The 27,659-nt window shown below is 41.7% G+C and overlaps 2 protein-coding genes across 3 annotated transcripts; both read right to left on the bottom strand.

Moving 5' to 3' along the window:
- Positions 1 to 1,480: 1,480 nt before the first annotated feature.
- On the bottom strand, positions 1,481 to 3,367 carry LOC138207345 (dynein light chain Tctex-type 5-A-like). Of its 2 annotated transcripts, XM_069164506.1 has the most exons (5): positions 3,323 to 3,367; positions 2,722 to 2,872; positions 2,408 to 2,499; positions 1,885 to 2,006; positions 1,481 to 1,809 (listed from the first exon to the last, which is right to left on the bottom strand). In XM_069164506.1, exons 2-5 carry the CDS (start codon positions 2,826 to 2,828, stop codon positions 1,606 to 1,608), a joined length of 525 nt encoding a protein of 174 aa, XP_069020607.1. In that variant the 5' UTR covers positions 2,829 to 2,872; positions 3,323 to 3,367; the 3' UTR covers positions 1,481 to 1,605. The 2 variants fall into 2 exon arrangements, with proteins under 2 accessions (XP_069020607.1, XP_069020608.1); XM_069164507.1 differs by lacking the exon at positions 3,323 to 3,367 and having other exon boundaries at positions 2,408 to 2,473; positions 2,722 to 2,856.
- Positions 3,368 to 4,449: 1,082 nt separating this feature from the next.
- Positions 4,450 to 24,479, bottom strand: LOC138207298 (SH3-containing GRB2-like protein 3-interacting protein 1). Its single transcript, XM_069164430.1, is given in 24 exon segments — positions 4,450 to 7,412; positions 7,548 to 7,712; positions 7,853 to 7,917; positions 8,717 to 8,919; positions 9,005 to 9,137; positions 9,273 to 9,428; positions 9,654 to 9,765; positions 10,260 to 10,410; positions 10,622 to 10,743; positions 12,061 to 12,562; positions 12,564 to 12,817; positions 12,912 to 12,980; positions 13,074 to 13,148; positions 13,240 to 13,310; positions 14,251 to 14,314; positions 14,520 to 14,544; positions 14,966 to 14,977; positions 15,489 to 15,500; positions 15,668 to 15,843; positions 17,232 to 17,289; positions 17,628 to 17,684; positions 18,107 to 18,152; positions 18,584 to 18,647; positions 24,074 to 24,479. Coding segments are annotated over 24 exon segments (2,625 nt in total). The 5' UTR covers positions 24,084 to 24,479; the 3' UTR covers positions 4,450 to 7,389.
- Positions 24,480 to 27,659: the final 3,180 nt, after the last annotated feature.

Raw genomic sequence — 27,659 nt, 5'->3', positions numbered from 1 at the left:
ACACACACACACACACACTATATAACTTTAGATATATTTTAAGTTTGTCCTTACATACAAAAAAAAAAATTATACAAATCCAATGTATTCATGTGCTCCAAAATTTGAGCTTTAGGCCTATTTGTAAAGAGTATTGTGAAACAAATTTAAACTTTTTATTTTTGGTTTAAGTTGCCGAAATGCAGTACAATGTAAATAGCACTAATGATTCAGAATTGGCCTCTGGCCTCTATTACATACTAAAAGCAAGGTCTCTGTTTGTTTACAGGTCCTCTAACACAAGGATGAAAAGCAAAAATGTAATTAGTAGAATCACTTGAATGTGACATATACAAGTTTAGGGATTTCTGGCCACCAAATGCCATACAAAACAAACCAATTTTATGATCAGCTTTATAATCAGCTGTTTTAAGTACCAGATGAAATAAAAGATAAAAATGACACTATTTTGCTATGCTGAGTCCCACCTTCGATATCTATGAATGGATAATGACTACTTTGAGGACAAACCTATTCCATGACAGTTCAATTTGACAACAAGTTTACTCGTAAATGCAACTGCCTTCTCTGTGAATCACTGATTTATGTTCATGATAGTTTCCACACACAACACTCTGTTGCTACGTAGACAGCAATTGCCTCAGTTTGTTGTAGGGCAGACATTTCAAGCGGCCCATTAGGCAACACTTTGCAACATCCATGGCAATAAAAGCCCTGTAGTTGAGACATAAAAGAGCAATCTTTTCCTCTTTAACATTCACGAAAATGTAGTCGATCAATGACCGTCACGATGGCCTAGATTCCCACACATATTCTGATTTACCAGACTGACATCTGTTGTTAAAAGCACCTGATGGTTACAGAAGATAATGCACGGCATTTACACAGGTATTACCCGAGTGACTCACTGGAAGACTCTCCATATAAGGGTTGATCCGGACAGATGTGTTCCGAGATGAAACAACATGAGACCCCTACTTGTGCTTGTCATGCTGCTGTGCATGTTGTGTGCAGCACAGGTTCGGACACAGGGCAACACAAAGACACTGAGGCTGTGTGGTCGAGCGTTTGTGCGGGCCGTGGTGTTCACCTGTGGAGGATCCAGGTGGAGACGACAGATGGGCGGAGAGGAAACTTTGCCGGGGGGTCAGTAGTCACTTGAATGTGCCTTTATAACTTTGGTGTTAATATCACAAGTCTAAGCTAACAAACGCTGATATGTGTTGGCAGTCGACAGAGAGCCAGACTTCCAAAAGATGAGAGTGATGGAACGTCGTCGGCGGGACCAAAACCAGGCGTTAATATCAGTGTGTTGTGAACAAGGGTGTCGAACGAGCGACCTCTCCGTGCTCTGCTAGAGGACAACATCTCAAGGAGGTCATCATCAGTCTCTCACAGTTGAAAATATAATCTTCAAAACATTGTTAGGTTAGGATGATGTGATTTCAGTAAACAATAAAAAAAAAAAAAACATCATGAATTTTGTTTAAAACAATCTTGTTTCACTTTATGTCTTGCAAAATATACAGCAGAGATGAAGAAACAGCAGAAATACATCCGTGAAATGAGTCCTGTTATGATAAGAGGGCAGTTCATGTCTAATGTTCACTCAGCGTAAACAGCGTAGACAGAGGCCACACTAAACAGAGAGTTGTTCTTGAAGGAGGAATAGGCGAAGGTGTCGTTAGCTGCGTCCCACTGACAGCGGCTGCTGATCTGCATGCTCTGCCCGGTGAACTGGCCGACGTAAACCAGGACGACAATTTTATATCGGGGGATCATGAGTTCCTTCACCCGGTCCTTTATTTCCTGGGAAGAATCAATTCAAATGTATTTGGAGAGAGTAGCATAAATGCAGAAAGAGATGCTTTTATTTTGAATTACCTCAGTTATTTCGCTTGACATTTTCTGAGACCTTATGTTACTTTTCTTCTCTTTGAGGAAGCTGGTGAGTACCTCGTTCAGTATGTCGGTAACAGCAGGGACAGGGAAGCGTTTGCCAGGTCCTGTGGTCCAAAGAACAAAAACAACAATTCCATAATGAATGAAACTTGTTTCTGGTGTGATGCTTATGTTAGTAAAACATTATGATGTATCAATTGAAAAACTGAGATTTCTTTAAGTGCTTAAAGCTACATCAAAATATGTGCTATTTTTAAATGTTTCTGCCCTCGGTCCCATCCCACAATAACATATATTTAGCTTTAGTGTTTTGAGGGAAAACGTTCACCTAAAAAAAAATCACTACTGTAGTAAGTTTGATGTACTGAAATTATTCAAAACCAAATAAAATTATATTAGTATGAGATTTTTGATGCACTAAATGAACCCAAGTTTTGAATTAAGCTGTTGTATTTGTAGTCGGTGGTGATGCGGAGTGTTTTCATGAAGGTGAATGTTATCTCACCCATCTGGTAGCTGTTCTCCATTTTTACACCCATCTGAGCGTGGTCATCGTGGTGTCCTGCTTCTTCTATGCATAACATAGCACACACAGAGCTGAAAGACACGATCGGGATGAGGGACGCGGCCGGAGAGGGGCACGATGCGATTGACTGACCTCCACGTAATCACTGATTTAAAAAGGGCTCGGCAAAAACTTCTCAAACATGTTTTATCAGGAATACTTTCTGAATATGAGTCATAACCTAGTCCAAGTAATAAATAAGATGCCTTATAAAAGGTGGGTATCGGCTGGTATTATTTACATAGTCTACTCACTCCTTAGTCTTTCCAATTGTGCCTCTGGATCCATGGCTTCCTTCTATAGACATCCTGCCAATCCTCTTCTCCTTTCTTGACAATTTGTCTTTAAGGATGTCAGACATGACAGCTTCTCCTCTCTCTCTCTCTCTCGAGCTTGCTCAAAACCCTAAACATATTATATTTGTTCAAAATAGAAGTATATATAGATATATATATAGTCGTTTATAATACTTTGAGATGCAGCAGAAAATACTGCCATGACGAGTGTTAAGTATTGTTTACCCCCACACAAACGAAGTTAACAGTAAAACCTGAAGCAAAAAGCGCCTGAAACTTCTTCACAGTACTGTAAGTTATGTCTTGATAACAAAAACTAACTCGAAATACTTTTGCAGTGAAAATACGACACACTTTAAAGGAAGAATACACGTTTTTTTGCAAGCTACGTTAACCTGAAAGTGTTGTCTCGGTAGGAAAGCGATCTTTTTTTTTTTTTTTTGTATTAGTTCTCACTGGATGCCGAGTAGTGGCTTACTGAAGAAAATAAAAAGTAGAGTTTTGAGTGCCAAAATGGGTCATAAGAAGATATTAGAGCTAAATTTAACAACGTTTTTACCGCTTTTAGGGCGTCTTCAGTAGAGCGGAGCCTGGCGTTGTCGTGGCAACCATCAACTTCCCGGTCAGTTGGTGGGAGGGATTTCAGCCTTCATCACGCGAGAGCTTCCTACTGAAATCTCGTGAGGTGAATTTAAATGCTCCATAACTACAAGATGATTAATTTGTAGTAAATGTTCCAGGATCATTTGAAGGGACGGGTCTTCCATGTCAAAGGTGTGGGTACAAAAGTGTTTACCATATGGGTACTTTTTTTTTTTTAATAAAAAGTTAGAAGTTATTATCCTATGAAGAGCCTAAATACGTTTATATATATATATATATATATATATATATATATATATATATATATATATATTTCCTCATTATAATAACAGTAAGCAACAGTGATGAGTCCCCTCGAGTGAATTCTTTGTAGTTTGATGGGAAAAAAAATCCTCTTAAACCAAAGACCATTTACTATATTCGAGTTTTGACAACATCTCCAGTCTTCAACAATGTTTAGCAGATTGTCATGGAGATAGCTCAGATGTCATCTCTGTTTCATTTAATTTTTCTACATCATTACTCCATCTGCTGTTAAAAGCTGTAAGATATGCTGGATAGCTCCTTTTTTTTTTTTTTTTTTTTTAAACTACATGACGTTCAGGATTCATTCTTGACCACAGAAACAGCAGTTGAGAAACAATCTCACATCAAGGTCTATATTAATTGCAGCTGCAGAGCTTTCAGTCATATTACACAATTTTCATCAGCATGAAGTTTTCCATATTTTCATGGAATTGCACATATTGCCTTTACTTGTTTTTTCAGAGCACCTCAAGAACATTAAACATCAGCTTTTAGGCCAGCACTGATTTAAAAAAAAGTTGACCAAGTAAACCTCATGGTGAGATTGTTTCTCATTCACTAATATTTTGTCCCCATAATTGTCTGAAGTCTGAAGACTTCTATTTGAAGTCGTGTGAAACTTTAAAGTAAAGCATGGCAAATAATAAAAGTATACAGAATAAAACAGTGAAAACCCAATGGAGTTATTTACATAGGAAGATGTCAAATTCAAAATGTGGCTCATGTGCACAAAGGGTACTGTTATATCTTTGAACAAATGAGAGGGAGATGAATGTCTCATATTTCCTCTTCTTTATTACCAAGTAAAACAGGTATTACATTATATTGATTTTTTTTTCATATATTTACTTTGAAAATCTTTGGATGGTAAATTTACATGAAATGTTTGCATATTCTGATTCTAATGCAGTGAAAGAATACAGCCAACAAGTTGTAGAAAAAATAAACTTACAGAAAACCTCTGATATTGGAATATTAGTGTGTGTTCAAAAATAAGGCAAAGAAAATCATAAGCATCGTTAACTGGAGAAAAAAAAAAGTGAAACGCTCTTACTCAACTGAAAGAACCACGTCTCTTTTTTCTATATGAAATGTTACCCCGGGCCCAAACTGTGAGTCAACACATTAAAACATTCTCTAAAATGTGATGTTCAAACACATATGAACATGTTACATGTGGCATGAAGCGATGCATTGTTTCATGAACAGAATTCAAGGTGTGTTTTGTGCGCAGGTCAAACACAGGAGAAACACCTATATTAGATGCATGGAATGGGTTATATCAATGAACACATGCCAGATTTATTGACAATGAGTTTCAGAAGGTGCATCAACAGCAAAAACATAGAGCGGAGCCTTAAGTGAAAGGCAAAAAGTCTCCTCTCAGAGCACACATACACAATAACACACGCATCATGACCTTATTGAAATGGATAACTTGGTATTGCATTGATAAGACTGGTGATGGACAAAATGCAGATTTCATGCGGCACCGTTTGGAGTTATTCATCAACAGTAACACTTTTTTTTTTTTGTACGAGAAACCCGCATGTAAAACACGAGATGAAGAGAGTGTTATGTGTCGATACGTAGAACCGAATGCATTATGAGTGCTGACATCAATAAACCAAGAGACAGTCACAGACACATCCATATGCCCAGAGAAATATTTGAAACATAGCTTTTTTTATGTACACTTTTTACACATAAGTTTTTTTTTTTTTTAATATTGCTATTAGAAAATGATAAAACATTTATTCAACATGGTGGAAAAAGAGGGAAATAACACAGGGACATAAACAGTGCCATCTTCTTGATAGACCTTTCATTACTCTGTGACGTCCCCAGTAATCGTCCCAAAGACCTCTATCAAAGATTATGGTCAAAGCAATTGTTTTTAAGCAGCATCAAAGACAACTCCTACAATCGTCAGCCCAGGTCCTTCAATGTTTCTTGGGAAACTTAAAGGTCCTTTCCCTCAACGTATGGCACTCTCACATCTGACTCTGTGTGTGTTTTAACATCTTAAGGGCCTTTCAAATATCATGTCTAAAAGACATCAGCCAAACTGTTCCTGTGAAAGTAGCAGCTTCTGTTATTCACACTCGTACCACCTTATCCTAATGCAATTTTACCCATAAGACACCACCACAAATAGCAACTAAGTCCTGTCATGTGATAACTTTGATGTATCTCAACATTGCACTTGCCCATAGTGGTAATGTAATGCTTTTGTTCTTCACCAGATTAAAACTGCTATAACTGATTTACTGCCAGTATCGGCTCTGTTGACCCGGTGAGGGCAAAATGTTGTCAGCAGTGTTAAAGGCGTATGGCATTGTGTATCTGCATCAGTCCTGAGCACAGAGGAAGTTTTTCTGCAGCACATAAATGGTATTTTTGTTGAAAAATTATTCACTCACTCGCTTTTGTGCCCAACAAATACATCCGTGTTTGCTATTAGCCACATAAGTACACAATAATGACATCTCTATGGCACAATTTCAGCCAGCTGGGAAATTGCAGAGAGTAATTTCTGATTGGCTGTTTGGCCTCCAATCAGATTGGTAGTAGAATTATTGATTGCTATGAAGGGGAGCGCTGGAAAATGGTGAGCCAGCGCACAGCACAACCAACTGTTTTGGCTACATACCATGTTTGATTAATCTTTTAAAAACGGTTGTATCTTTTTTTTTGTCCACTAAAGGTCAAAATATGGGAACATGTATCACCTATAAAATGACTTCATCACCAAACCAAGTTGCCTATCAACACATCCAGCAGATAATGAGCAACACGAGCATTCATCTGGAGTCGTGTGCACTTCTGACAATAGTAGCAAGGAAGCAAATCGATTTATTGAGCACAGAATAGATCTTTTTGTTTGCTTAAATTACATTGTCTTGTGTACGATAGTAATTGTTTGAGAAAATACAACTTGCATGCCAGCAGAAAATATTTTCCCACACCCAAAATGTCCTATCAAGTGCTCAGGACTGAGGCTCATATATAATTCCATACGAAAAAGCAGCTTCAGATTCAATGTGTTGATGCTCATCCAGTGCTGCAGGTCATTTCGCACTGACCAATCACCTTTAATCACAAGAGTGATAAGAGGGGATGTTTCCAAAGCTGTCTGAACAGAGGAATAACTTCTAAGACAGCAATAAAAAGCGTCACATAAAAATCTGATTTGAGATGGCAGTGTTAATCAGATATCACCATTTAACCTACAACTTAAAGCAAACCTATACTACACGTTTCCATTCTTTTCCACCTCATTTAAGATTGTTTTCATATTATAGAATCTATTCACATTATCTTTTACAGTGCATTTGCAGAGACAACCAGTTCGACAAAACAAACTCAAATGAATAAGGCTGGATCACCATATGAAATCCACAATTATTTTTAAAGTCAACAAGAACAAAGAATCAGGGGTTCCCTATATTTTAATCCATGTAAGTTCGTAAGTGTCCCCAAGTGCACAAACTAATGATTTGTATTTACTTGCATAAACTCAGCAGCTGTCAGTCTACTGAATATGGTGTTAAAAGTCGTATCTGTATGTTATGATCTGTAATCCTGTTAAATCTCATCCATTAATTCTAACGGTTGCTAAAGGTACATCTTCAAATGCACTAAACATGGGATGGATCCATAGTCTTCACAGTCAAAAGCCATTGATTTTCTTGGTTTTGTTCAGAAACAGGTCCATTAATTATCCGCCAAATATTTCCCTGTGAAACAAAGCAGGACATGTTAGAGAGAGAAGTTCAGCTGTGAAACTTCGGTTTATTTAGGTTAATAAAGCAAAAAGGACTTTTGTTTAAATATGAAGACAGTCGACTACCATTTCAGACACTCAAACTGACCTGCAGCAAATCTCTTCTTGACCAATGATAGCCGGTAGCCGGTCCCGACCAGCTGGATGTCGCACCCTGACAGAGTGCTTCCCTCGCTGGTGAACTGGACCGCCAGCTGTGAGGGTTTACAGGGACCTTGTATCATCTGGAACCGGCCCAGGAGTGCCCCTACTCCTGCACAACACAGAGATGATGTCCTTTTAGTTTGTAGCATAAAGACAGAACTCTCAAAAATATTAAAAAACTTAAGACTCAAAACATAAAGTTATTGATATTAGTTTTAAACTATGAACATGAGAAAAACGAATACTTGCCTCCATTTTCAGACCTGTGAGACAGGCTTAGTAGTTTCCACTGTATCGTCTGCTGCTCTGGATTCCTTTATGAGAAAATGTACAGAGAACATGTTGATGTTGATGTGCAGTTAGCTGCAGGAAATATAGTTCACACAGAGTGCACTGAAGCTCAAAACCAAATAAATATGTTCATAAATCTAATATGCACTGGCCATTGATACAGCAGCTGTATATATTTTCCACAATTTAATGCAAACTGAGTACAATATAGGCAGCTCCTAAAACTGGTGGTAAATAATGAGACTGTCCTCCTCCAAAGAACAATCGTCTTGTTACAACCCAGAGATACTTTTTGAAGTTAGGTGACCTCTAGTAGTCCTATAAATTACAACAATCTGGTGTCCCAGACAAATGATGCAGTTCAGATGACATCTTTATAATGTGTGTTAGTATAATTTGAGTTTTTCCTTGCAGGAGGTGGGTTTGATGGATGGTGCAAGTAGGTCAATCTGCGGACACAGTGCAACACAACACGCCCACTGCATGGCACACTCTCTTTGTTTAGGGTTAGGGGGGGGGGTCAGGGTTAGGGTTGGGATTAGGAGGGGGAGGGGTGAGGGTTAGTTATTACTAGAGGTGTGTCGTGTAGTCTACAAGACTGCAGATATATTAAAGCAGATTTGGATGCACGAAACTGCTGTTTACTTCCCATTTCCAACCACGAGCTGGGATAGTTCTCTAAAACCCACATTTGCTGTTGCCATGACAACTAACTTTCAGAAAGTTATAAATTTAACACACCATAAGGTTCAAGTCATCAGTTCCCTTTCCCTGGTCTGTATGACCAGGTAGAACCAGGCTTAAAGAGTAAAGAGTCCTCACCAGGTGGCAGGTGGGATCATGGCCTGTAGTCTGGCTATGACTCCGTCCACAGGAACCAAGAACTGGATGTTGTGCAGCGGCACGGGGGCGGCCATGGCCTCGGTGTTGTATTTGTAGTCTATTCTCAGGTCTGTGTTGGTGGCGTCGCCTCGCCAACTCACAGCCAGGTTCAGAGGAGTGGACTGGATCCCGTCTGCCGACACCTGAAGGGAAAAGATGATGAAGACAGTTAAATGGAGACGACAGATTAACACATACTGGATATCTTGACACACGGATATTTGATACCTGATATTTGATCATATCCACATTGTAGTACGTCGCCTGAGGCTTCTGTTCGGCCACTTTCTTCAGATGGCTCATCAAGTTTGGCATATTTACCCAGAACTCCTTGGTGTCTACACTGTCTGTTGTGGAATCACTAAAGGATGAGAGAAATCTTTGGATTCAGGCAATCTCAGCATCAAGCAACATGAACCATGACACTTTTGTATGTATCACAAAAACAAAGGGTTGCAGCTCTATTGTACGTGTTTTCCTGTACTTTTATTCTTACCAGCACAGCAGCTGTGGGTTAGGGAGGACCTGCTCCAGTCGGTTGTAGTTGCTGATGCTAAAGGTGAGGATGGGTTGAGTTGGGTGGCTCGCAAAATGTCTGGTTATGCCAGCGGGGAAGGACAGCACCATCTCCCCGGTGATCTTCACAACACATCTGGGACAGAGTGAAAGGAAACTGAAGAAAAACACACACTCACAGGTTCATTTAAACTTTAGATGCAAAAGATTGTATTTTCCCTGTAGCTTTAAAATAGTTTCCTCTGTCTGACTATATTAGCAGTAGTACAAGTTCTTCAACAAGCTACTTGGAAATAAAAACTGACTCTGTTCCATCAGGTTTGCATCATAGCATCAATCAATATTTGTAATGGAGGCCTACTTGCTGGGGTCAGCGCCTTTGAAGTAGGCATTGATGGTTTCTGTGAAGGCAGCTGCCACTGGCAGAGTATCCTGGGGCCCCATGGTGAGTGGACTGGGTCCTCTGGAGCATCCTGAAGCAAACATAAACACAAAAGATACTTTAAAAACCTCCCCATGTGAGCCACTTCTCCTCAGTTATACCCTGTTGGCTTAAAAGTCAAGTCTCAGGTTGTACACAGAGGACAGGATGGGATAAAAAAAAGAGAAGCAAAGCTGGATTCTGGATTCTAAGTGAGTGAGAAGGACGTGGGATGTGATGGGCAGCAATACTCTTGTGAACACAGCAGGTAAATAAACAGGTGTTTCTGATCCATGCACTAGTGGCACTACAGCAGCATTGTGGCTCAACTCACCTTCAAAAGCTAAATAAAACCTGCCGTGGTCAAACCATACCAGAGGCTGTGAGGCCTCTGAGCGAGCAGAGACATGAGGAGGAGAGAATCATGGAGAGGGACAAGACAGTGAGGCAAGGACACGACGATGAGGAGACAGACAACGTGTCGACTAAGACAGAGATGTGCGGTTTAACACTAAAGGGGAGACTGTGGACTTGATGGACGTATACCTGTGGTGGACATGTTGAGGTCCCTTCCTAAGGTGGGAGTGGATGCTGCACTGTGAGAGGTAACGGAGGAGATAGAGGAAGAGCTCTCCGCTCGGGCCAGCGGGGCGAAAGGAGGGGGGCTGCCCGAAACCGGCGGACTGAACGGCCGATTCTGGAGACAGAAAACAACAAGACAAACCGTGATTAGAGTGAAAACACAGCACACAAGTGAAGGAGACAAAAGGAAGATGGGTTTATTTTAACCTTAACACTGAATTAATAATTAGTTTTGCCTTATTTGAACATTTAAACAAAATGTCACATCCAAGGAGAGATAAAAAACAACAGACAGTCGGAGAAAAGGAAGGACTTTTGACATCTACCAGGTCTGTGATTGGTTTCCCCGGCGGCAGCTTTGGTCTCGAGGACGGACGAGGAGGAGGAGGTGGAGGGACGGGGCTGCCTCGAGACTGAGGCGTGGTAGGACGAGCTGGAGATGAGGGGCCTGTGGTACATATCAGTATCTGTGGTTAGCACGGCCTTCAGATCACAGAGACTTTTATTCAACAGTAACTCCAACATTAGCAGCCACTTTGCTTTGGGCTGTTCACTTTTATGACCACAGCAAAGCTGTGTTTATCTGTGTGATGAACTGTGATATTACTCTTCACTTTTCATGCTTTTTTAGAAGCAAAAAGAAACAAGAGTGGACATTATCTGTCTGGTTCTGGGATGAAATCCAATGTTGTGCTTCTGATTCATGCAAACTTAATTCTTGTACAACGTATATCTGTTGATACAAAATGTATACTGTAAATGTAAAAGAAAACTATCTAAACCTTTTAGGCAACTGCCATTGAAATTATAAAAACTATAAACTGCCGTTAAAATACATTTGTATAATTGTACGTAAACATATTGTACTCTCAACATGGTGCCCTGAAACACAGTATCTACCCGTGTCTGTCCCCATTTCAGAGTTTCTGGAGGAACAGGATCTGCTGCTAAAATTGTTAAATGCTACATCAAAGAAAAATGGGTAGTTTTAAAAATAAGGACTGTTATTTTACAGTCACAATACTAATTCGATCTATTCAAAATTGGCAAAACACATTTTATGTCTAAGATATCACGTTCACCAGAATTGGTAACAGTGACCTTGACTTTTAATCTTTAAATGACAAAATCTAATCAGTTCAGCTTTTGGACCAAGTGAACGTTTGTGCCAAATGTGAAGAAATTCCCTTAAGGTGTCCTTGTTTTATCTCGTTCACAAGAATGGGACGGATGGACAACCTGAAAACATATTCTGTGTTCCAAATGGTGTACTTAAATACTAACACTCACTATTCTGAGTGAATGAGTGCGTTCTCACTGACAAGTCTGGAAACATGCAGTGCACTACAAGTACCTGCATTGATACACTCAAAAGGGTCCAAAAAATAAGTATGAAATACTGGATGCTTTCCACACTCATCGGTAAAGATTTTTCAAATTAAGGCGTCTGAGGAAGCTGCAGCTGTTGCAGAACACGGCCAAATGGCCTCTGGCGGTGGCATGAAAAGGTAATGATGAATGTTTTCCTTTAATTGTTTTGTTATTGTAATAAATAAACAGTAAGTAAAATCATCTTTATTTTCCTACACTTTGAATCTCGACGTGTTTTTTGGTTGTTTTTTTTGGTGGCACTGCTGGCAACATCACTCTAATTTTTTTTTTCCAAACAAACCAAATTTAAAGAAGAAAGAATTTGACCCTTCAATCATACTTATCACCCCAAAGTGGCAACTGTAACCGTTTTCAAAGACACCAGAGTACTCACTGCTGCCTGAGTAGGGCCCCGGGGAAGACATGATAGACCTGTAGGTGGTTGGAGGGAGAGGAGGCGGCGTGCCCCTGAAGCTCGGTGTCAGTTCTCTGGGAGAGCCCACGAAGTCGGGTATATCATCTCTCAGGTACGCACCCTCTGGAGTCCTCTTCCCCCCCACGCCCACCAGGACCAGGGGAGAAGTGCCTCGAGGGGACCTCCGCTCCGCTGGCAGAGGAGGCACGGGGCTGATGGGGGCCGGGGAGGAGCAGTACTCCGCGAACTGCAGCACCTCCTCGTCAATGGCCTCCTCATCGAGGCATAAAGGAGGGGAATTAGAGGGGGAGAAGTCAGGGGGCAGGGGAGGGGCCGGTTCATCTGGAGGAGGAGGACCGAGCACGATGGAGGGCGGCGAGTCTGGTGGCGTGAACGGAGGAGGAGACCCGGGGGAGAACGGTGGAGGTGAAGGCGGGGGTTCGTTAGGCGGGGGTCCGGGAGAGAGGCAAGGGGTGGAGGGGGGTGGACGAGGGCGTGTCCGGAGCAGGAGAGTCCGGTGGCGGAGGGGGAGCGGGTTCGTCGGGCGGCGGCGGTCTGTCGTCACTAAAAATGACCCATCTGGGGGATACAATGTCCTCACTCATCCGGGGGCTGTCCATGGGGCCGAACACGTCGTCCAGGTCGGGGGCCGGGGAGCCTCGGTAGGAGGCGGGGGAGAGGACGTTCAGGTAGATGGGGGCGGAGCTGCGCGCTGCCCTCCCATTGGGTAGATCAGCTGCAAAGAGTGAGGTGGAGCACTGACATCACAGCTCTCATTGGATTTTTACTGTATAGTTGATATACAATGATTTTTATAAAGACAAACTTACCAGCAGAGTCCAATGGATAGCCGTAATGACTTCTTGATGGAATGTTTTTTGGAGGAAGCGGAGGAGGAGCTAAAACAAGGGGTAACAGTTCAGCACTACTGCAAACATAGTATGTGTCTACTAGTGCAACAAAGATAAAATAGTTCACTCGTGTCCGCTCACCTCCTGTTGGGAAACTTCTGCTCAGCTGCGACTCTGAGCGCGGTCTGGAATCTCCCCAAAAATCAGCAGGGACCGCTGGATGAAGAAAAAGAAACAATCAGATTCACCTTTGTTGATTAAGTGTGTCAATTTAAGTGAAGTCATGTCCTACGGAGAGAGGACAGACCATCATATCTGGCATATTTGCTCTCTGAAGGCAGCCCAAAGAAGGCAGGAACGTTCTGCGACAGCCTGTCACTGCAAGGAGACACACACAGTGATCATAAATAATGCACAACGTTGTTTGAGGCACATATATATCACATTTGCAGCTGTATGAGTGTGAATGAAAAACTTCCTGTCGTGTTTAAATTGAGCACGGCACCATGATGTGCACAGAGCATGCGGAAGCTATAACGTGTGTGAGTAAGTATTCCAAGTTTTGTCGCTTGATCAACATCTGCACCTGAGCAACAGGGATGCCTCAGAAAATCTACAGTAATGAAGAAATGAGCCTGGAGAGGTGTTTTGAGTGGCATTTGTGTTTCAAGAGGGGCAGAACGTCACTGTCCAAGGCCACAAAAGACATGTCAGGTCAAAAGTGCAACCAGGTCCTTGACAGTCACTGGGTTGTGAATTCGACCTACAAGGTCAGACTGTCAACACCAAAGCCTACAATAAAGTTCTGAGGCCTCTGGAGGAAAACATTCAGTGCAAATAACCTGAATTGTGGTGTCGTGGCACTTGGATTCTCTAACAATACGCCCACTCACAGCACGTTGAAAACAGCAGAGTTTATCGACTGCAACAACTATATCGTCACTTCCAACCGCTCCAACTCGCTTGATTTGGCTCCTGTGACATCTCTTTGTTCCAAAGAAAAATTTTGACTCAAACTTTGATGTGCGATCTCTGCTGAGGGTTCAGGTGAAATCGCAGATGCACTTTTCCCAGTAGTCACAAAAATGTGTGTAACTCGGGTGCTGATGTTGATGAAGCAACAAAACTTAGTATACTTAATCACCAAGGTTATTGCTTCCTCCTGCTCCGCTCACGTCAATATGCTGAGCTTAGCCGCACAACAGGTTTGCGCTACAGTGACAGTATCAGAACTTTTTGATCCACCCTCACACAAGAACATGCAGCCTTAATAGAAGGGATATTTCATTTATCCCATATTGCTAAAAGAATGACAGACCTTGGCGTTTCCGGGGCAGGACTCGGTGTGGGGGTGGAGCGTCTCGGTCTGGCGATCTCCTCACCTGTGAAAAACATAACAAAAACTCAACTGGTGCTCTGCTGCAGTTGTAACACACAAAAACAAGATGGCAAACAGAGCAAATATTTCAAATGCTTAGCTTTATAATGTTAGCAGTGTTGCTTTGAGAGTGTTAGCATTTAATAAAGTAGATCAAAACACTGATACACAGATTTTAAAAAGCTATTTCCATATAGATGTGTACTTACAGGATAAATTCCTTTTTATCTGCCCCTGTAAAAAAATGGGATCCAGACAAAAGATCAAATTAAGTATATTGATCATATTCTGTGAAAGTGTACAACATAAACAAATGTCCAATTTGAAACTCTTGATGTAAGATGTAAAAAAAAAAAAAAATTCTGAGATCAAGTGACTTTACAGAGAAAATGGAGATGTTTTAACTCGGTACTTTCCCATACAAATCTTATATATTAAATAAGGTAAAGTTGATTTGCATCAAAAATATATACACTTGTTTCAGAAAATAAAGAGTTTAAATTGCTACACTAAATCCCAGTTAACTGAGCTGGATTATTCTTATTTTGCTTCCTGCACTGCACAATTTTAAAAACAGGTCAGGCAGCAGAGTTGAGAGAGCTGTTTTTCAGGCTGTCAGCTCTGAAACAGCCAGCAGGTGGAGTGAGAAACTCACCGGACTGCGTCTCTGAGACCAGCAAAAAGGAAGAGAGAACAGACCTGGGTCAGAGAGTGGGTGACAAATCAGTCAAATGGACACCGACTAAAACTGCACACACCGCATCTCTTTACTTTAACCGCAAAGCTTCGATAATGCAACACCAGCCATAACACCACCATGTAGACAATACGAGCGTCAGCTATGACCAACACGCGCAGAATATAGCCGGCCACTTGGCATGTAAGCTCTGCTGTGATCAATAGGTCGGCAGCTGGATGCGTGTTATGTTTACTTTGCATTATGTAACAGAGCGCTTTGCCCGACAGGTTTAAGTAAAGCTAAACACGAAAAAAAACAGAATGAAAAAAAAAAAAAAGGGAAGTTTTCTCAAGATCTAAACATACAAGGGAAGAAATCGCATGCAGGAAAAAGGGGGACACAATTTATAGGACTTTACCAAGCATTTCCACCAAGTGAGCACATGCCATGCAATCTGCCTTGGTGGTGACACACGTGTGAGAGTGCATGACAGACTTACCGGACTTCTCTTCTACAAGGAGGACAGCAGATAAGTGAGAAGAAAAGACAAAGACAGTTAAACAGATGTGAGACAGTGATAAAAATAAAACAAATAACTGTACAGCATGTGTGTGTATTTAGTGAGGGTATCCTTCAGACTCGTGCAGCAGAACAAGAGTGCTGATCAGCAGGGCTCACCAGAGATGGAGAGAGCGCCAGGCCTCCCACCGAGGCTTTTAGCTCATCCATAGACGGAGGGACACACTTGGCGCTGTCCGACACCAGCGGCTTGATCTTGATTTTGAACTTTTTCTTGCTGTCCTCGTCGTCCTCCGAGTCGCTGGAGGAGAAAAACTGCCTTTCTTTGGAAGCTGGTGAACACTTGTCAAGGGCAAAGTGGAATTAAGTACAATAAAATTATACAAAAGACGGAGATTGATACGACCGTCTGCAGCATTTAGAGTTAGAACAACGCTGCAGCAAAAAGAGTGAGACATCCGCTGTGTGTCTCCGCCTGCTGTGTCCCAGTTTACAGTATTACACCTGCTGTAACTGACACTCCTGCTTGCTCTCAGCTGCTCAGGGGAAGTCTTCATCGCACCCGCTCTCTATGAATCCAATTCATATCCCTGCTGACACCTGCGGGAGCAACAACATAAAATACCACTGAACTGATTGTTAGAGGTTAATAGGAACTGTGGCTGTCCTGAGGTAACCCACTGTGACGTCACCCGTCGTTTGATGAACCGTCGTGTTGAAGCTTGGAGTCTGGCATTTTGGCCGCCGCCATCTTGTTTTTTTGGAACCAAAAGTGACCATCTGTGTTCTAATACCCATACTGCCATACCATTTAGTATTCCATTAAAACACTTAGAATGTCCCAATACACAGTATGTGGGATGCAATATGCAAAAAATACCGGGATGTCCTACTGCATACGGTCGTATTTTTCAGTAAGCAGGCCAGCATGCTACTCTGGCTGTTCTGACCCACTATACATTAGATACATCACATAGACTGAGACTCGTTCCAAATTGCATCCTTTTTTTTTTTTTTTTTTTACTTCACATGTTGCGCTACGGATTGTGAGGGTGGGTCAAAGTTAAAGGTGCATTTTTTAGGGAAAAGTAGTGTATTCCAATAGTATGCATACTGCAACAGTACATACTTTGTACGGGTCGCTGCAGTATGTACTGAAAGTAAAAAAAAAAACCATACAATTCAGAACGCAGCTCATGTTTGGACGAGCTGGGGAGGAGTTAGGGGTGGATCTGACTGAGAACCAGAGGATACTATGCCCCGCCCACCTCCACCGGAAACCTGACTGCACCCCAGGCATGTCAATCAAACAGACACGCCCCCTAACATACCTCTCTTGGAGTAGTGACATCAGCAAATGACACCGTCATGACGAGTCGAAAGGTTTACGCTTTTGGAGGTTTGTCGGATCCAGCCCCTAGTGGCCCTCAGTGGTATTACACTTCTACATTGGCTTCACTTTTCAGATCAACGTCCATTTCTATATAGCATCTATGGTGACAACTAGAAAGCCAGTCCAAATGTAATGTGGCTCTTTCTGGCTGCCCTCCTGCTCCATTCTTTAGTTTTCCTACTGCATTGACATACACATGCAGGGACTATTGATTTGGCCTATTTAATGCTGAGAAGCACTCAACCAATGAGTCACTCAGCCAAACAGGTCAATAGTTTTGCAGGCAACAGTCCCAAGACTGCCGCTTCCCTCTTCTCACTGAAAGGATATCATCACCCTCCTCACCGGGCCGGAGGCTGAAGCCCTCCTCATCCACGGCGGGAGAGGCCTGCAGAAGAGAGAGGAGAGAGGTGACGATCATTTTTAGCCCGTCATGCACTGTAACAGTGGCACCGCTAACCTCCTCAGCACTGCATGTAAATGTAGATTAGATTTCACAGATGTCTTGGCCGAGACGTTCAGCTTCCTGGCTCGAGCTCCTGCTGACTCACAGAATACGCAGCTATCACTCTATTCGCCCCGTTTACTCCGTAATTTTAAACCTCACGTCACACGACACTGATTGCAACAGCGCGGCGAGCGTTTTATGCCGGAGTCTCTGCTCGGTCAAAAAACATGAAAAGGAATGAGGACAAGAAAAACAAGCCGTAGGCTGTTGATACTTACATATCTGTCCCAGTCAATCTCCCCATAGAAACCATTGGGAGCCCCGTTGGCTTTTTTCTAGCATCAAAAATGGAAATGCCATCATAAAAAGAGGGTAATCTTATAAGGTAAAGAAAGTTTTAAATTGGAAAGTGCAAATTTCTAATTTACAAAAAGAAATAATGAAGAAATAAAAGAAATTCCTAAAAGGTGAGTTGGTCAATTATAACTTGCCATTACTCCCATGAATAGTAATATTATTGTTAATTTATTGCAATTATAATCAGATGAAATGGTAGTAACAAAGAGCGCCGGAGTTAAGAATGATCCCTTAAAGGCTGTCGTAGCTGCCTGCAACACACTATGAATCCATTACAAACTCTAAACCTTCCCGTTATCAAGTCACCACACTGCTGTTAAACAGAAACTGTCAGAAAAGCTGAAAAGAACAGGAAAAAGAAAAGACAAAACAGTTTCACTGGGGTCAAAAATTTACTTACACTTCCCTTCTTTCCACTTCCGGTTCCTTCCTTGTCAGGTGAGCTCCTGCTTTAAGTAAAGAGAAGGAAAAAGTAAGTGCGCAGTGTATACACGTCTATCCTAGTCAGTATAATTTACTTCTTTCCATCTGTGGTCTCAAAACTGGGACTGAGGCTTGTTTTAAATCGTTTGATCCCAGGGCAATGGACTACAACACTGGCATTTTGGTACCCATTCCAAAATTATGTTTTTTAAATTATTCTGAGATATGATATAAATAAATGTCTTTTTAAACCTTATATCAATTTCAAACAATAAAATATTAAATAATTGTCTAATTGTAACTTCCACAAGAACTATGGCCAGTACCATAACAGTATACTGGTTTGATAGGCAGCCCTCTTTATCCACATTCTCAAGCTGTTTCCAGAGTTGTGTATTTTTTTTAAGTCCCTGCACCATCATTGTGTTACCAGCGAGTGTCTGGGCAAACTCACGTTGCGTCTGTGTCCCTGTCTTTCTTTCGTAAGCCGAGGGCTTTCCTGGTTCGGTTTTTCAGTCCTGATGTAGACAGAGCGGGAGAAGAACAACAACAACATCATGAAGAATTCATTTAAAGTTTTAGAGCCGAATATAAAGTTAACGGTCTCGTCATTAAAATGCACTTAAAAGCAAATAACACAGGGATACAGAGTGATAGGCTGGTGTGTAGTAACCTGAGAATGAACCTATCCTACTAGATACACAGGAAATACAGTACGCCCAATAAACCGATATAAATTAACGTATAAATTTGGAACAAAGTCCCAGACATCTGGATGAAGCGGCGTAATGATGTAATCCCCCTAAGTGTCCCCTCCCTGACTATGTAAAGTGGAGGAGAAACACAAGCAAAGGTTGATCAATGTGTCCACTTCATTAGCGAGATTCAAGGGAGAGCGAGGAGAGATCTACTACAGCATCCCGTCAGCCAAGCTGAATGCCAAGACCCCTGCGGCACTGACGGCTGGCAACGTGCAGAGTTGAAGTTAGGATGACTGAGAAACCAAACAAAAAGGCACAATGCAACGTGTGGAAAACCTAAAGCTTTTCCTGTATTAGTCAGCAGTGATGTATATATATATATATAAATAAAAATAAATAAACAAATAAATAGCTGGGTGACATTCCACTGGATAAAACCTTTGGCCAGTTTGCTGCACTGAACAAAAAGTCAGAGGAGCACCAAAGCTGGCCGGACACATTCTCTGGGAACCATGAATGTCTGGGAGAAATGTCTTCGCAATTCTTCCAACAACAAAATATTGAGATATTTCCCTTCATGTCTTGTGCTGCATTCAAATGGACCTCCAGAGCTCGTGGTTGCAAGAGCAGGATACGGTTATAGAGGAAATGCAAAGGCACAGAGGGAAAAGATGAGGCCGTTGGGAAGATTAAGATTTCCTCAGACATAGACTATTTTCCAAGTTATGAAAACAAACTCTACATGACTAAAATTACAATTTAACATCTAACAAAAAATGTACTTCCTTGGCTTCTGCCATTTCCGTAAACATCAGCAAACACGTCACAACTCGTGAACTGGAGAAAATTCTGAGAACCGACGTCGTGAATACCTGAAGAGGAGGCCGTTCATATGGACTCTTCTCATGTACACGGTAAATACGACCCCATTTGAACGCAGCAACGCCATTTAGAAAAACATGTTGCTTTACTAGCTAAAAATAAATAATTAGCATCTGATTTTGAATACTGAAAATGAACACAGAGCAGTGGACCTCTCTTTGGACTTCAATTTAATGAAGCCTATTGACCTGCTTCTCTCAAGTCAAAGGTATGTTTGATTTGATTCCATGTAGTGTTCCTGTATAATGCTACCTTTGATTAAAGAAAAGACAGTTTGATAAACCACATTGCAAGAAAATCACAGCACAAATTCACTTCAGGCAAAATAAATCACAGAGGGACTTTTGTGTGTGTGCGTGTATTGGCTGTGTGGTGGAACTTGTTTTGCCCAAAATAGACAACTGACAGGTTTGCATAACAGTGTTTTAGAGGAGACGTGAGCACAGTTGATGCTCAAATCCAAGCAGGAGCAACAGGGACACGTGTGATGGACAGTTGGGTGGATGAACATTTTGTGCTTCTCAGAGGCAGCTGAGCCAGTTCATGTAACGCTTTTCCCATCATCTCTTTTTATAATCCGTATGCTGTGTTTTAAACTGGCCCATATGCCCTAATCAGACATTTTGCACTGATAATTTCTCTTCTGATAAACATATTACTGAATCTCGTATGGTCTTATCCAGAGTACAAGTTGGAAAAACTTACTTGAAAATCTAGAAATATATATTGATTTGTTGAATCATCGCCCTCACATTGACACCCTGATAAGACTAATTGAAGACTACAAACGTGCAGCCAGTGTACTGGTGCTCAGTGCCATTCAGCTGGGAGGAAGCTCTCCTCCTACTGAAGGACATGTCAGGGCCCGTGATGAATTAGTAGCGAGCTGCACTGCTCAACAGCAAACACTATTCCTGCATCGTGGCTTTTAACCAGTGGAGATAGCGCTTCACTACTGTAGTCCAAACCTGCATGTGTCTTTTGTGATAAGGAGTAAAACATAAAGAGTTAATACCGACTCAGATATGCAACTACAACTGTATGACACACCGAGCGAACACAAGCAGTCCGGTCAGACTGACTGATTGCATAGTGATGCAGATCACATTGTGCATTGGAGCAGGATTGTTGTTTTTGTAACCCATTTACAAAGTTTGCCTGAGGAGAGCCTTCCTCGTTAAACAGAGGGATCAAAGTAATTAATGATTTTAGCTGTAAATATAGTCGAGCCAGGGTCTTCTTCATGTCACTTCAAGAAACACGGTTTTTAAATGCATTTCTGCTAATCCTCTGCTTGACCTACTGGAGGTGACTTCACACTTTACCCCGCCTACTATAAATAATGTCATTTACAATACTGCTGCTAAGCATTTTTCAGTGTGGCATGATGTGATGCACCAATCTTTACTTTAGTCCAGTCCACTTTCAAAATATGGGCTTCTGGTGCACGCTATCATGCTTTTAGAAGATGAATACAAGACATGTTGGTTTAACAGTTGTTTAGATCGATTTCCAAACTTCTCGGCAGCCCCTTGTCTAAAGACATTTCACTGTGGTATAACGTTCATCTTAAATTTACAATGGCAACGATCTCTGTGTCGTTCTGGTGGCACCGATTGATCTTTCCCAAAAGATCCAAACAGTGGCACCTGTATGACATCAGCCAGTGGAAGAGTGATTTGAAGAGCGATGTACAGGGCTGTGGCTGTTGGGAGAGCTCTGCCGACCCTCTGTGGTGGAACAGCTAATGCTGGATGATGGAAAACGAGCCACTAACTGTGTGCAGCTTGTGATTTGACCCATGAATGTGACCACTGACACCCAGCTAGTTCAGTTTGTAATACTAGAAAATGTTTTACCTCGTCCAGTGATAATCGCTTTAATTAAATAAAAATCTTTGAGATTGTTATTTTAACACGCTAAAACTAACTATAACTATAAAACGTCTTGTTTCTATTGTTCATTCTATTGATTTCTGAAACACTGAAATATCTAAGACATGAGATCAATGTCATCAAACAGGAACGTTTTAAATCCAATTAACTTCACACAAAAAAATGACACCTTCCCATTCGCCAGGTACTTGTGTGTGTGTGTGTGTGTGTGTGTGTGTGTGTGTGTGTGTGTGTGTGTGTGTGTGTGTGTGTGTGTGTGTGTGTGTGTGTGTGTGTGTGTGTACAGTATAAATGTGCTACAATTCTGTCCTCCTTTTCATGGCATCTAACCTTAAAAAAAACAAAAGGTCCACTTGCAACATTTCATCCAGAGGTTTCAGTCACCTCTGTTAGCTTTCATCTGCATAGAATTCCTTCAGCTGCATCTCACACTTCATTAGTAGACGATGGGGCTGAAAGCTCAAGGAGAAATCTACAAACTGACGATGCTTTCCGCTGCATCTGGTGGCCTTCATCAGCTGACAAGGTTAATTACAGAAAAACTGCATCTGCCGATGAGAGCTCGGGAAGACTTTTTCTTCGAAAAACTATTAATTTTAAAAAGGTAAAGAATGATGTTTTACATCCATAGCTCTATTAGGTCACTTCCTCCAGCAGCTGACTCTCAAATCTACGACAAAGGAGTTTCCAGTAAACATCAAAACAAATCAAACAACAGCTTCTCTCACTGCTTCAGAGGAATGTGTCCCAAAAGATTTTTAAATTCCTAAAACAAACTGTCAATTAATTATCTGTGCTAGGTTGCCTGTTGCTCATAGGTGTGAATTTTACTCTGGTGGTTCTTTGCACGCCTACCTCGACCATAGCAATGATGCCAGCTTAACAACACTGTGTGTCAGCTGCCAGTGATGGAGAGAAGATTTCAAATAAAGAAGAAAGTATCTGACCAAAGCTTGGAACAGGCTTTCTGTAGGACACCGAGCTACAGTTAAACCTCATTTTAACTCCATCTTTTAACCTTTGATCAATATTTCTTATTTTATAGTTTGCAAAGGCAGAGCTACTTTAACATTGTACTAGGAGTTGGCAAACAAACACAGAGCACATCACCATCACCTATTGATACCAGTGAATTACACTGGTTTACATCAGACTTCTGCCCTTTCTAGGATGCCCTGCCTCCCCACGCGCCCTCTCACTTGACTTTTCAGATGATGCCTTGTACGCTCTTTCCTCTTTCTGAATGTTACCAGCGATGGATACCCTGTTCTCAAGGAGGTCTCAAGGTTTTGGCAAGGGGATTTTTATACAGTCCTGGCCTTCTCACTATCAATCTAATACCTTGTGCCACGCTCGGGGAAAAAGGACCAACAGTAATATAAAGTGGATGAAATATGTCAAACTAACCATACGGCCCTGAGAGTATCAACTTCGAGTTCATAAATGGGTAATTTGAACAGAGATAATTGTGTTGTTGTCAAAGCAGTTTCAGGTTATAAACCATATTTCTGAGATGCTGCAATTATTTGTCCCAGAGATGACAAACCCACATGCCTCATCAACAAGAAGGCTGTCAGTGCAGCCACGTTTAAGCCCAAATAACACTGAATGTCACTAAACTACATCTGACTGCCTAGACTGTATAATCAGCAATGCACGTGTAGCTAACAAAGGCCACGAAGAGTGTGTGACATGTGTGGGTTTCCTCAAGCTTGTGAACTGAGTACAATATGATGGCAGGCTGACTGCAGGCCCTTTGCTAATAATAGCCACCTTCCATTACCACGTCGGCATAAATGGATGGTAAAGGCCCAGCATCTGTCAGGCAGGGTTATATCTATGATTTAGATCCTCCATCATAGTTTGTAATCGACTTTACCTTATAACTTTAATACAGCAGCCTGCAGTTCATGTTATGCAGGCACTTAATGCTTTGTGGCTTAAATAACACTGTTCCTATTGGCCTTTTTCAACAACAGCAGAGGTGTGAATGAGTGCAGCTTCCTGGATTTGCTCACATCTTTCCTTAAATATACATTAAAAGGACGTAGACCTAAAGAGAGCTTTAACCTGAGCATGCTCTCTCACTCACACTCACACACACACACACACACACAGATGCAAAGAGGTGCACAGTCACATGTTAAAACACACACAAACACAAGGACATCACTAAGCTGCTGTGAATGTCAGGTCTTCCTTTACACATCTCACACACGTTCCCAATCATCACAGCTGCATTTCTATAAATCTGTCACACACACACACACACACACACACACACACACACACACACACACAGTCACACTGGTCATGTTGTTCCAGAGGTCCACACAGCATGACAGATCACATCTCGCGATTCAGGGGCTTTAATGGCCCAGCAGGACACAAGAGGGCAGGAGGAGGACGCGGAGGAGCAAAGACGTGGAAAATTTAAAGAGGAGCAGGAGTGCACAGATGATTTACCTTGCATCATGGTGGCAGATTTTCATCCTACGTTGCGCTCCGGTGTGCAGGTGGACAGAAATGGAGAAAAATCAAAAGATGCCTGGGCAGGGCATAGCTAATTCTGTGCGGCTCCCCGGCGAAGAACGATGTTGATTTCCTCCACCCCCGAGGGGGGCCCAACTCCCAGACACCCGCACAGGGAGGCGGGGTGCGGTTGGAGAGCTCAAACGGCAGCGGACCACAGCGACGAGAGATACCCGAGGAATACGGTGCGAAGGAAGCGGGGTCCTCTCGGTGTGCGTGCGTTAGGCCCCAAACGCCCGAGCTGCACCGACACACGCCATCTCTGAGAGGGGGGATGCTGAGGAAAGGAAGAGGAGAGGAAAAAAAACACGGACAGCCACAGAGAGAGAGCGGCAGAGAGAGGTAGAGAGACACCGGGAGAGAGAGGGGAGGAGGGAGGGAGAGAGTGGGAGGCTTGCTGATGTCACATCTGCACTAAACCAATCCCTGCAACCACGGTCACATGGCTGCTGTCCCCTAACGCCTTAGCACCTCCCGGCCTGCCTTGAGCAGACAGTCAACTACATGGGCTGCATACCATGCAAAGCCTCCGAACATGTAACACACTGTTTGGTAAAATACTTGTATTGAAATCAGAGTTCTACTAAATTTACTGTTATTGAGTTTCTTTTTTATTATTATTAATCGTTCATATTTATGTTTAAGTTTGTACAATCATTGAAATATGCAGGAGAAACACATGCATTTTACTACTTAGGACTCCCTAACACAAACCTGTTGCCCTTTTTGATTTTATGTTAGTTGGAGTGAAATATTAGGTCAGATAGTGATCCTTAAGAAATGTACACCTTTTGAGAAAAATATTTGCAGGAGTATAATCCCAAAAAATTAGTAGTTGACCCTTAAAAGACCATATATAAGAAATATGAAAGTTACTTACTTTTGTAAAAGTCTGAGGAAGACATCTTGTTCCAGAGGTTCAAGTAGGAAGTGAAATTTCTTCCCCAAAACCAGAAACGATCATTTTAGACCTTCCAGAAACCTGCTTTAACAATCATGACAGGTGGTATTAAACAGGTTAGGAGGAGATTTTAAAACAAATATAGAGATCACCTGCCTGCCGTTAGTGACAAGTTGAGATTTTGGAAACATTAGTAGGGTCCTCATGGAAGGTCTCAAGCGTTCAGGCTCATAGTCATACTCAGTCATACTCATAATAAAAAAATTTCCCCTCGGGGATTAATAAAGTAAATACCTACCTACCTACCTAGTCGTCAGATCCAAGATACAGGCAGAAGCCAGACCATTTCAGGCTTTAAAAACAAGCAGTTAATCTTGAAATCAATCAAACTCACAGGTAACCAGTGAAGGGCAGCAGGGATCAGCGTAGTGTAGTGTGCTGGCTTCTCTTAGTACAAATTAAAAGCCCGGCAGCAGTGTTTAACTGTCTTTGGACATTTCACCTGCTGACACCAGAATACCGTCTGCTGCAATAGTCAAGTCTGTAAGAGATAAAAAGCAGGGATGACATTTGCTAAATCTGCAGAGGAAAAGAATAACCTGATCTGAGAAATCATGAATAGACTTAAAAAAGATGTAATAAGAGAGGACACAGGAGTCTCTTGGTTTTCGGTCAGTTACTGAACCATGTGATGTTCTCCCTGAATGTGCCACAAATAAAAGCCCTGATAAAATGGCCTTGGGTTTGTTAAAGACAGGAGTTCAGCAACACTTATTGTCAGCTGGATTGAGACCATGTAGTGCTTCTTTATACAAATATCAAGGATATTTTATAGGAGGCATTTCTGAACAGAAAAGCCCGTGTGGTACTGAATTATAAAGTAACTGACTTGTATTTTGGCACTAAATGAAGTTCAGCTTTTGACTCATTAGCAGAGGATTTGGCTCAGCTGGGAAATGGTGATGTCATAGAGTACTTCAATGGACCAATCATGTTTTTGTTTTCTGCTGTTGCCGTGCGACTGTCAATTAAATCAGATCAAACCACCCTCGCACAGTCCTGAGCAGGTTAGTCAGGTTTTTGAGGGTTAAATTAATAATAAATCATAACTGGGGCATTTTTCAGGTGGGACTGATTGTTTTTCGGACATAAATATATCATGTTATACAGAAATAAAGTGAGACGACCCTGACTTTAAATTGACTCCCTTTGTCCTCAAGCTGTTTTTAAGAAAATTTATTTTTTAGTAAACATATTCCCATTATTATTATTTCCTCAGATATCATTAATCCAAGTGATCATTTGTTAATGTAGTCATCAGTCCCAGTCTCATTTTTTCTTTTTGAGGCACCGCGAATGGATCCTTTTGAGTCTTCAGGACTTTATTTTTTCTTTGGAAGCCACGCACACGACACAAGTGTACAGAAACCTCTGCAGGTTAAATTGGACTAATAAACACTTCTAGTGGACCCAAACAGACTCTCTATAGACATGGAACAGGTAATGCTCTAGCTCTTGGAAATAAGGCAAACTGTGCTTTTTTAAACCTACTTTCCACAAAAGGAGATATTTCCTATGTCTTAAGGGACTTTTAAAAGAAGTTTGAATTGAATGTCAAAGACATAAGGGGGAGAGATGTTGTATTTCAGAATAATTTAAATAAATAAAGCAAAAAGATGGGAAAAGACGATTGAAGATCAAACCAAGGGGATGAAGAGGAGCAAGAATAACCAGGGGAGTTTGCATGAAAGATCCAAAGAAGAACCAGTGAGACACTTGAGCTTCCGCCGGTGGATTGGAGAAATGTGGTCTGTACTGTCAAAGGCTGCAGTTAGACCAAAGAACAATTTAGGATGCCAGGAGGACATCATTTGTCCAATTTTAGTAGGATGGATTCTGATCTGTGGAGAAACTCTGAAGATGTTTTTTTCCCCTCTCTTGCACCCCAGAAACAAAAGAGGAATATATCGACTGCACACAGCTGCACGATTGTTTCTATTGTTAAAGACGTGTCCCACTGGAGGACACCACTGCAGAGTACACACTGTCAGCTGCAATTAAGCTCAGTAGGAGGAAGGACCCCATGTTTCAGCCCGGAAGGGAGAGAGATTGGCAAAGGACAAACTATTCCTACTACTACAGGCTGCAGGCGGGTTACAGATGAACGGGAACACCGAGATGGTTGAGTGAGAAGCAGTGGTTTGATTATTCAGCTGCTTTAATTGCTGTGTATACTGGACAACTGGAGCAGAGTGACTCACAGCACTGAGAGAGCAAGGACAAACAGGGTAATGTGTGTGTGTGTGTGTGTGTGTGTGTGTGTGTGTGTGTGTGTAGGTCGTGTAATTTTAAAACAGATATACAAATGTGTATTCTCTCCCTCTGCTCTCTTCTCCCATATTAAGAGACTATAAAGAGATTCCTAGAGTTTAATCAGATGTAAACACAAACACTGTGCAGACAACTTCATTCTGTTTGTGTAACTAAATATTGGTTTCAAAGTCAGGGAGACAACCGGTGTGAAATAAAAAGTCCCAAACTTAAAATATTGAGAAAAGCAGGAGCAGAAACCAAAATCTTTATCTGCTGTCTCTGGTTAAACCACTGAGGTTTATTTGT

The sequence above is a fragment of the Embiotoca jacksoni genome, unplaced genomic scaffold (assembly GCF_022577435.1).
Source record: "Embiotoca jacksoni isolate LCO1_2020_lvr unplaced genomic scaffold, fEmbJac1.0.p SCAF_31, whole genome shotgun sequence".
Lineage (NCBI taxonomy): Eukaryota > Metazoa > Chordata > Actinopteri > Embiotocidae > Embiotoca > Embiotoca jacksoni.
The sequence above is the reverse complement of the archived record's forward strand: the minus strand, read 5'-3'. Positions and strand labels throughout refer to the sequence as shown.

Coding starts and splice junctions, on each gene's coding strand:
- LOC138207345 (XM_069164506.1), bottom strand. CDS start 2,828: ATGTCTGACATCCTTAAAGACAAATTGTCAAGAAAGGAGAAGAGGATT. Junction 2,500..2,721: donor ACAATTGGAAAGACTAAGGA/GTGAGTAGACTA, acceptor CGTGTCTTTCAG/CTCTGTGTGTGCTATGTTAT. Junction 2,007..2,407: donor GGAGAACAGCTACCAGATGG/GTGAGATAACAT, acceptor TTTGGACCACAG/GACCTGGCAAACGCTTCCCT.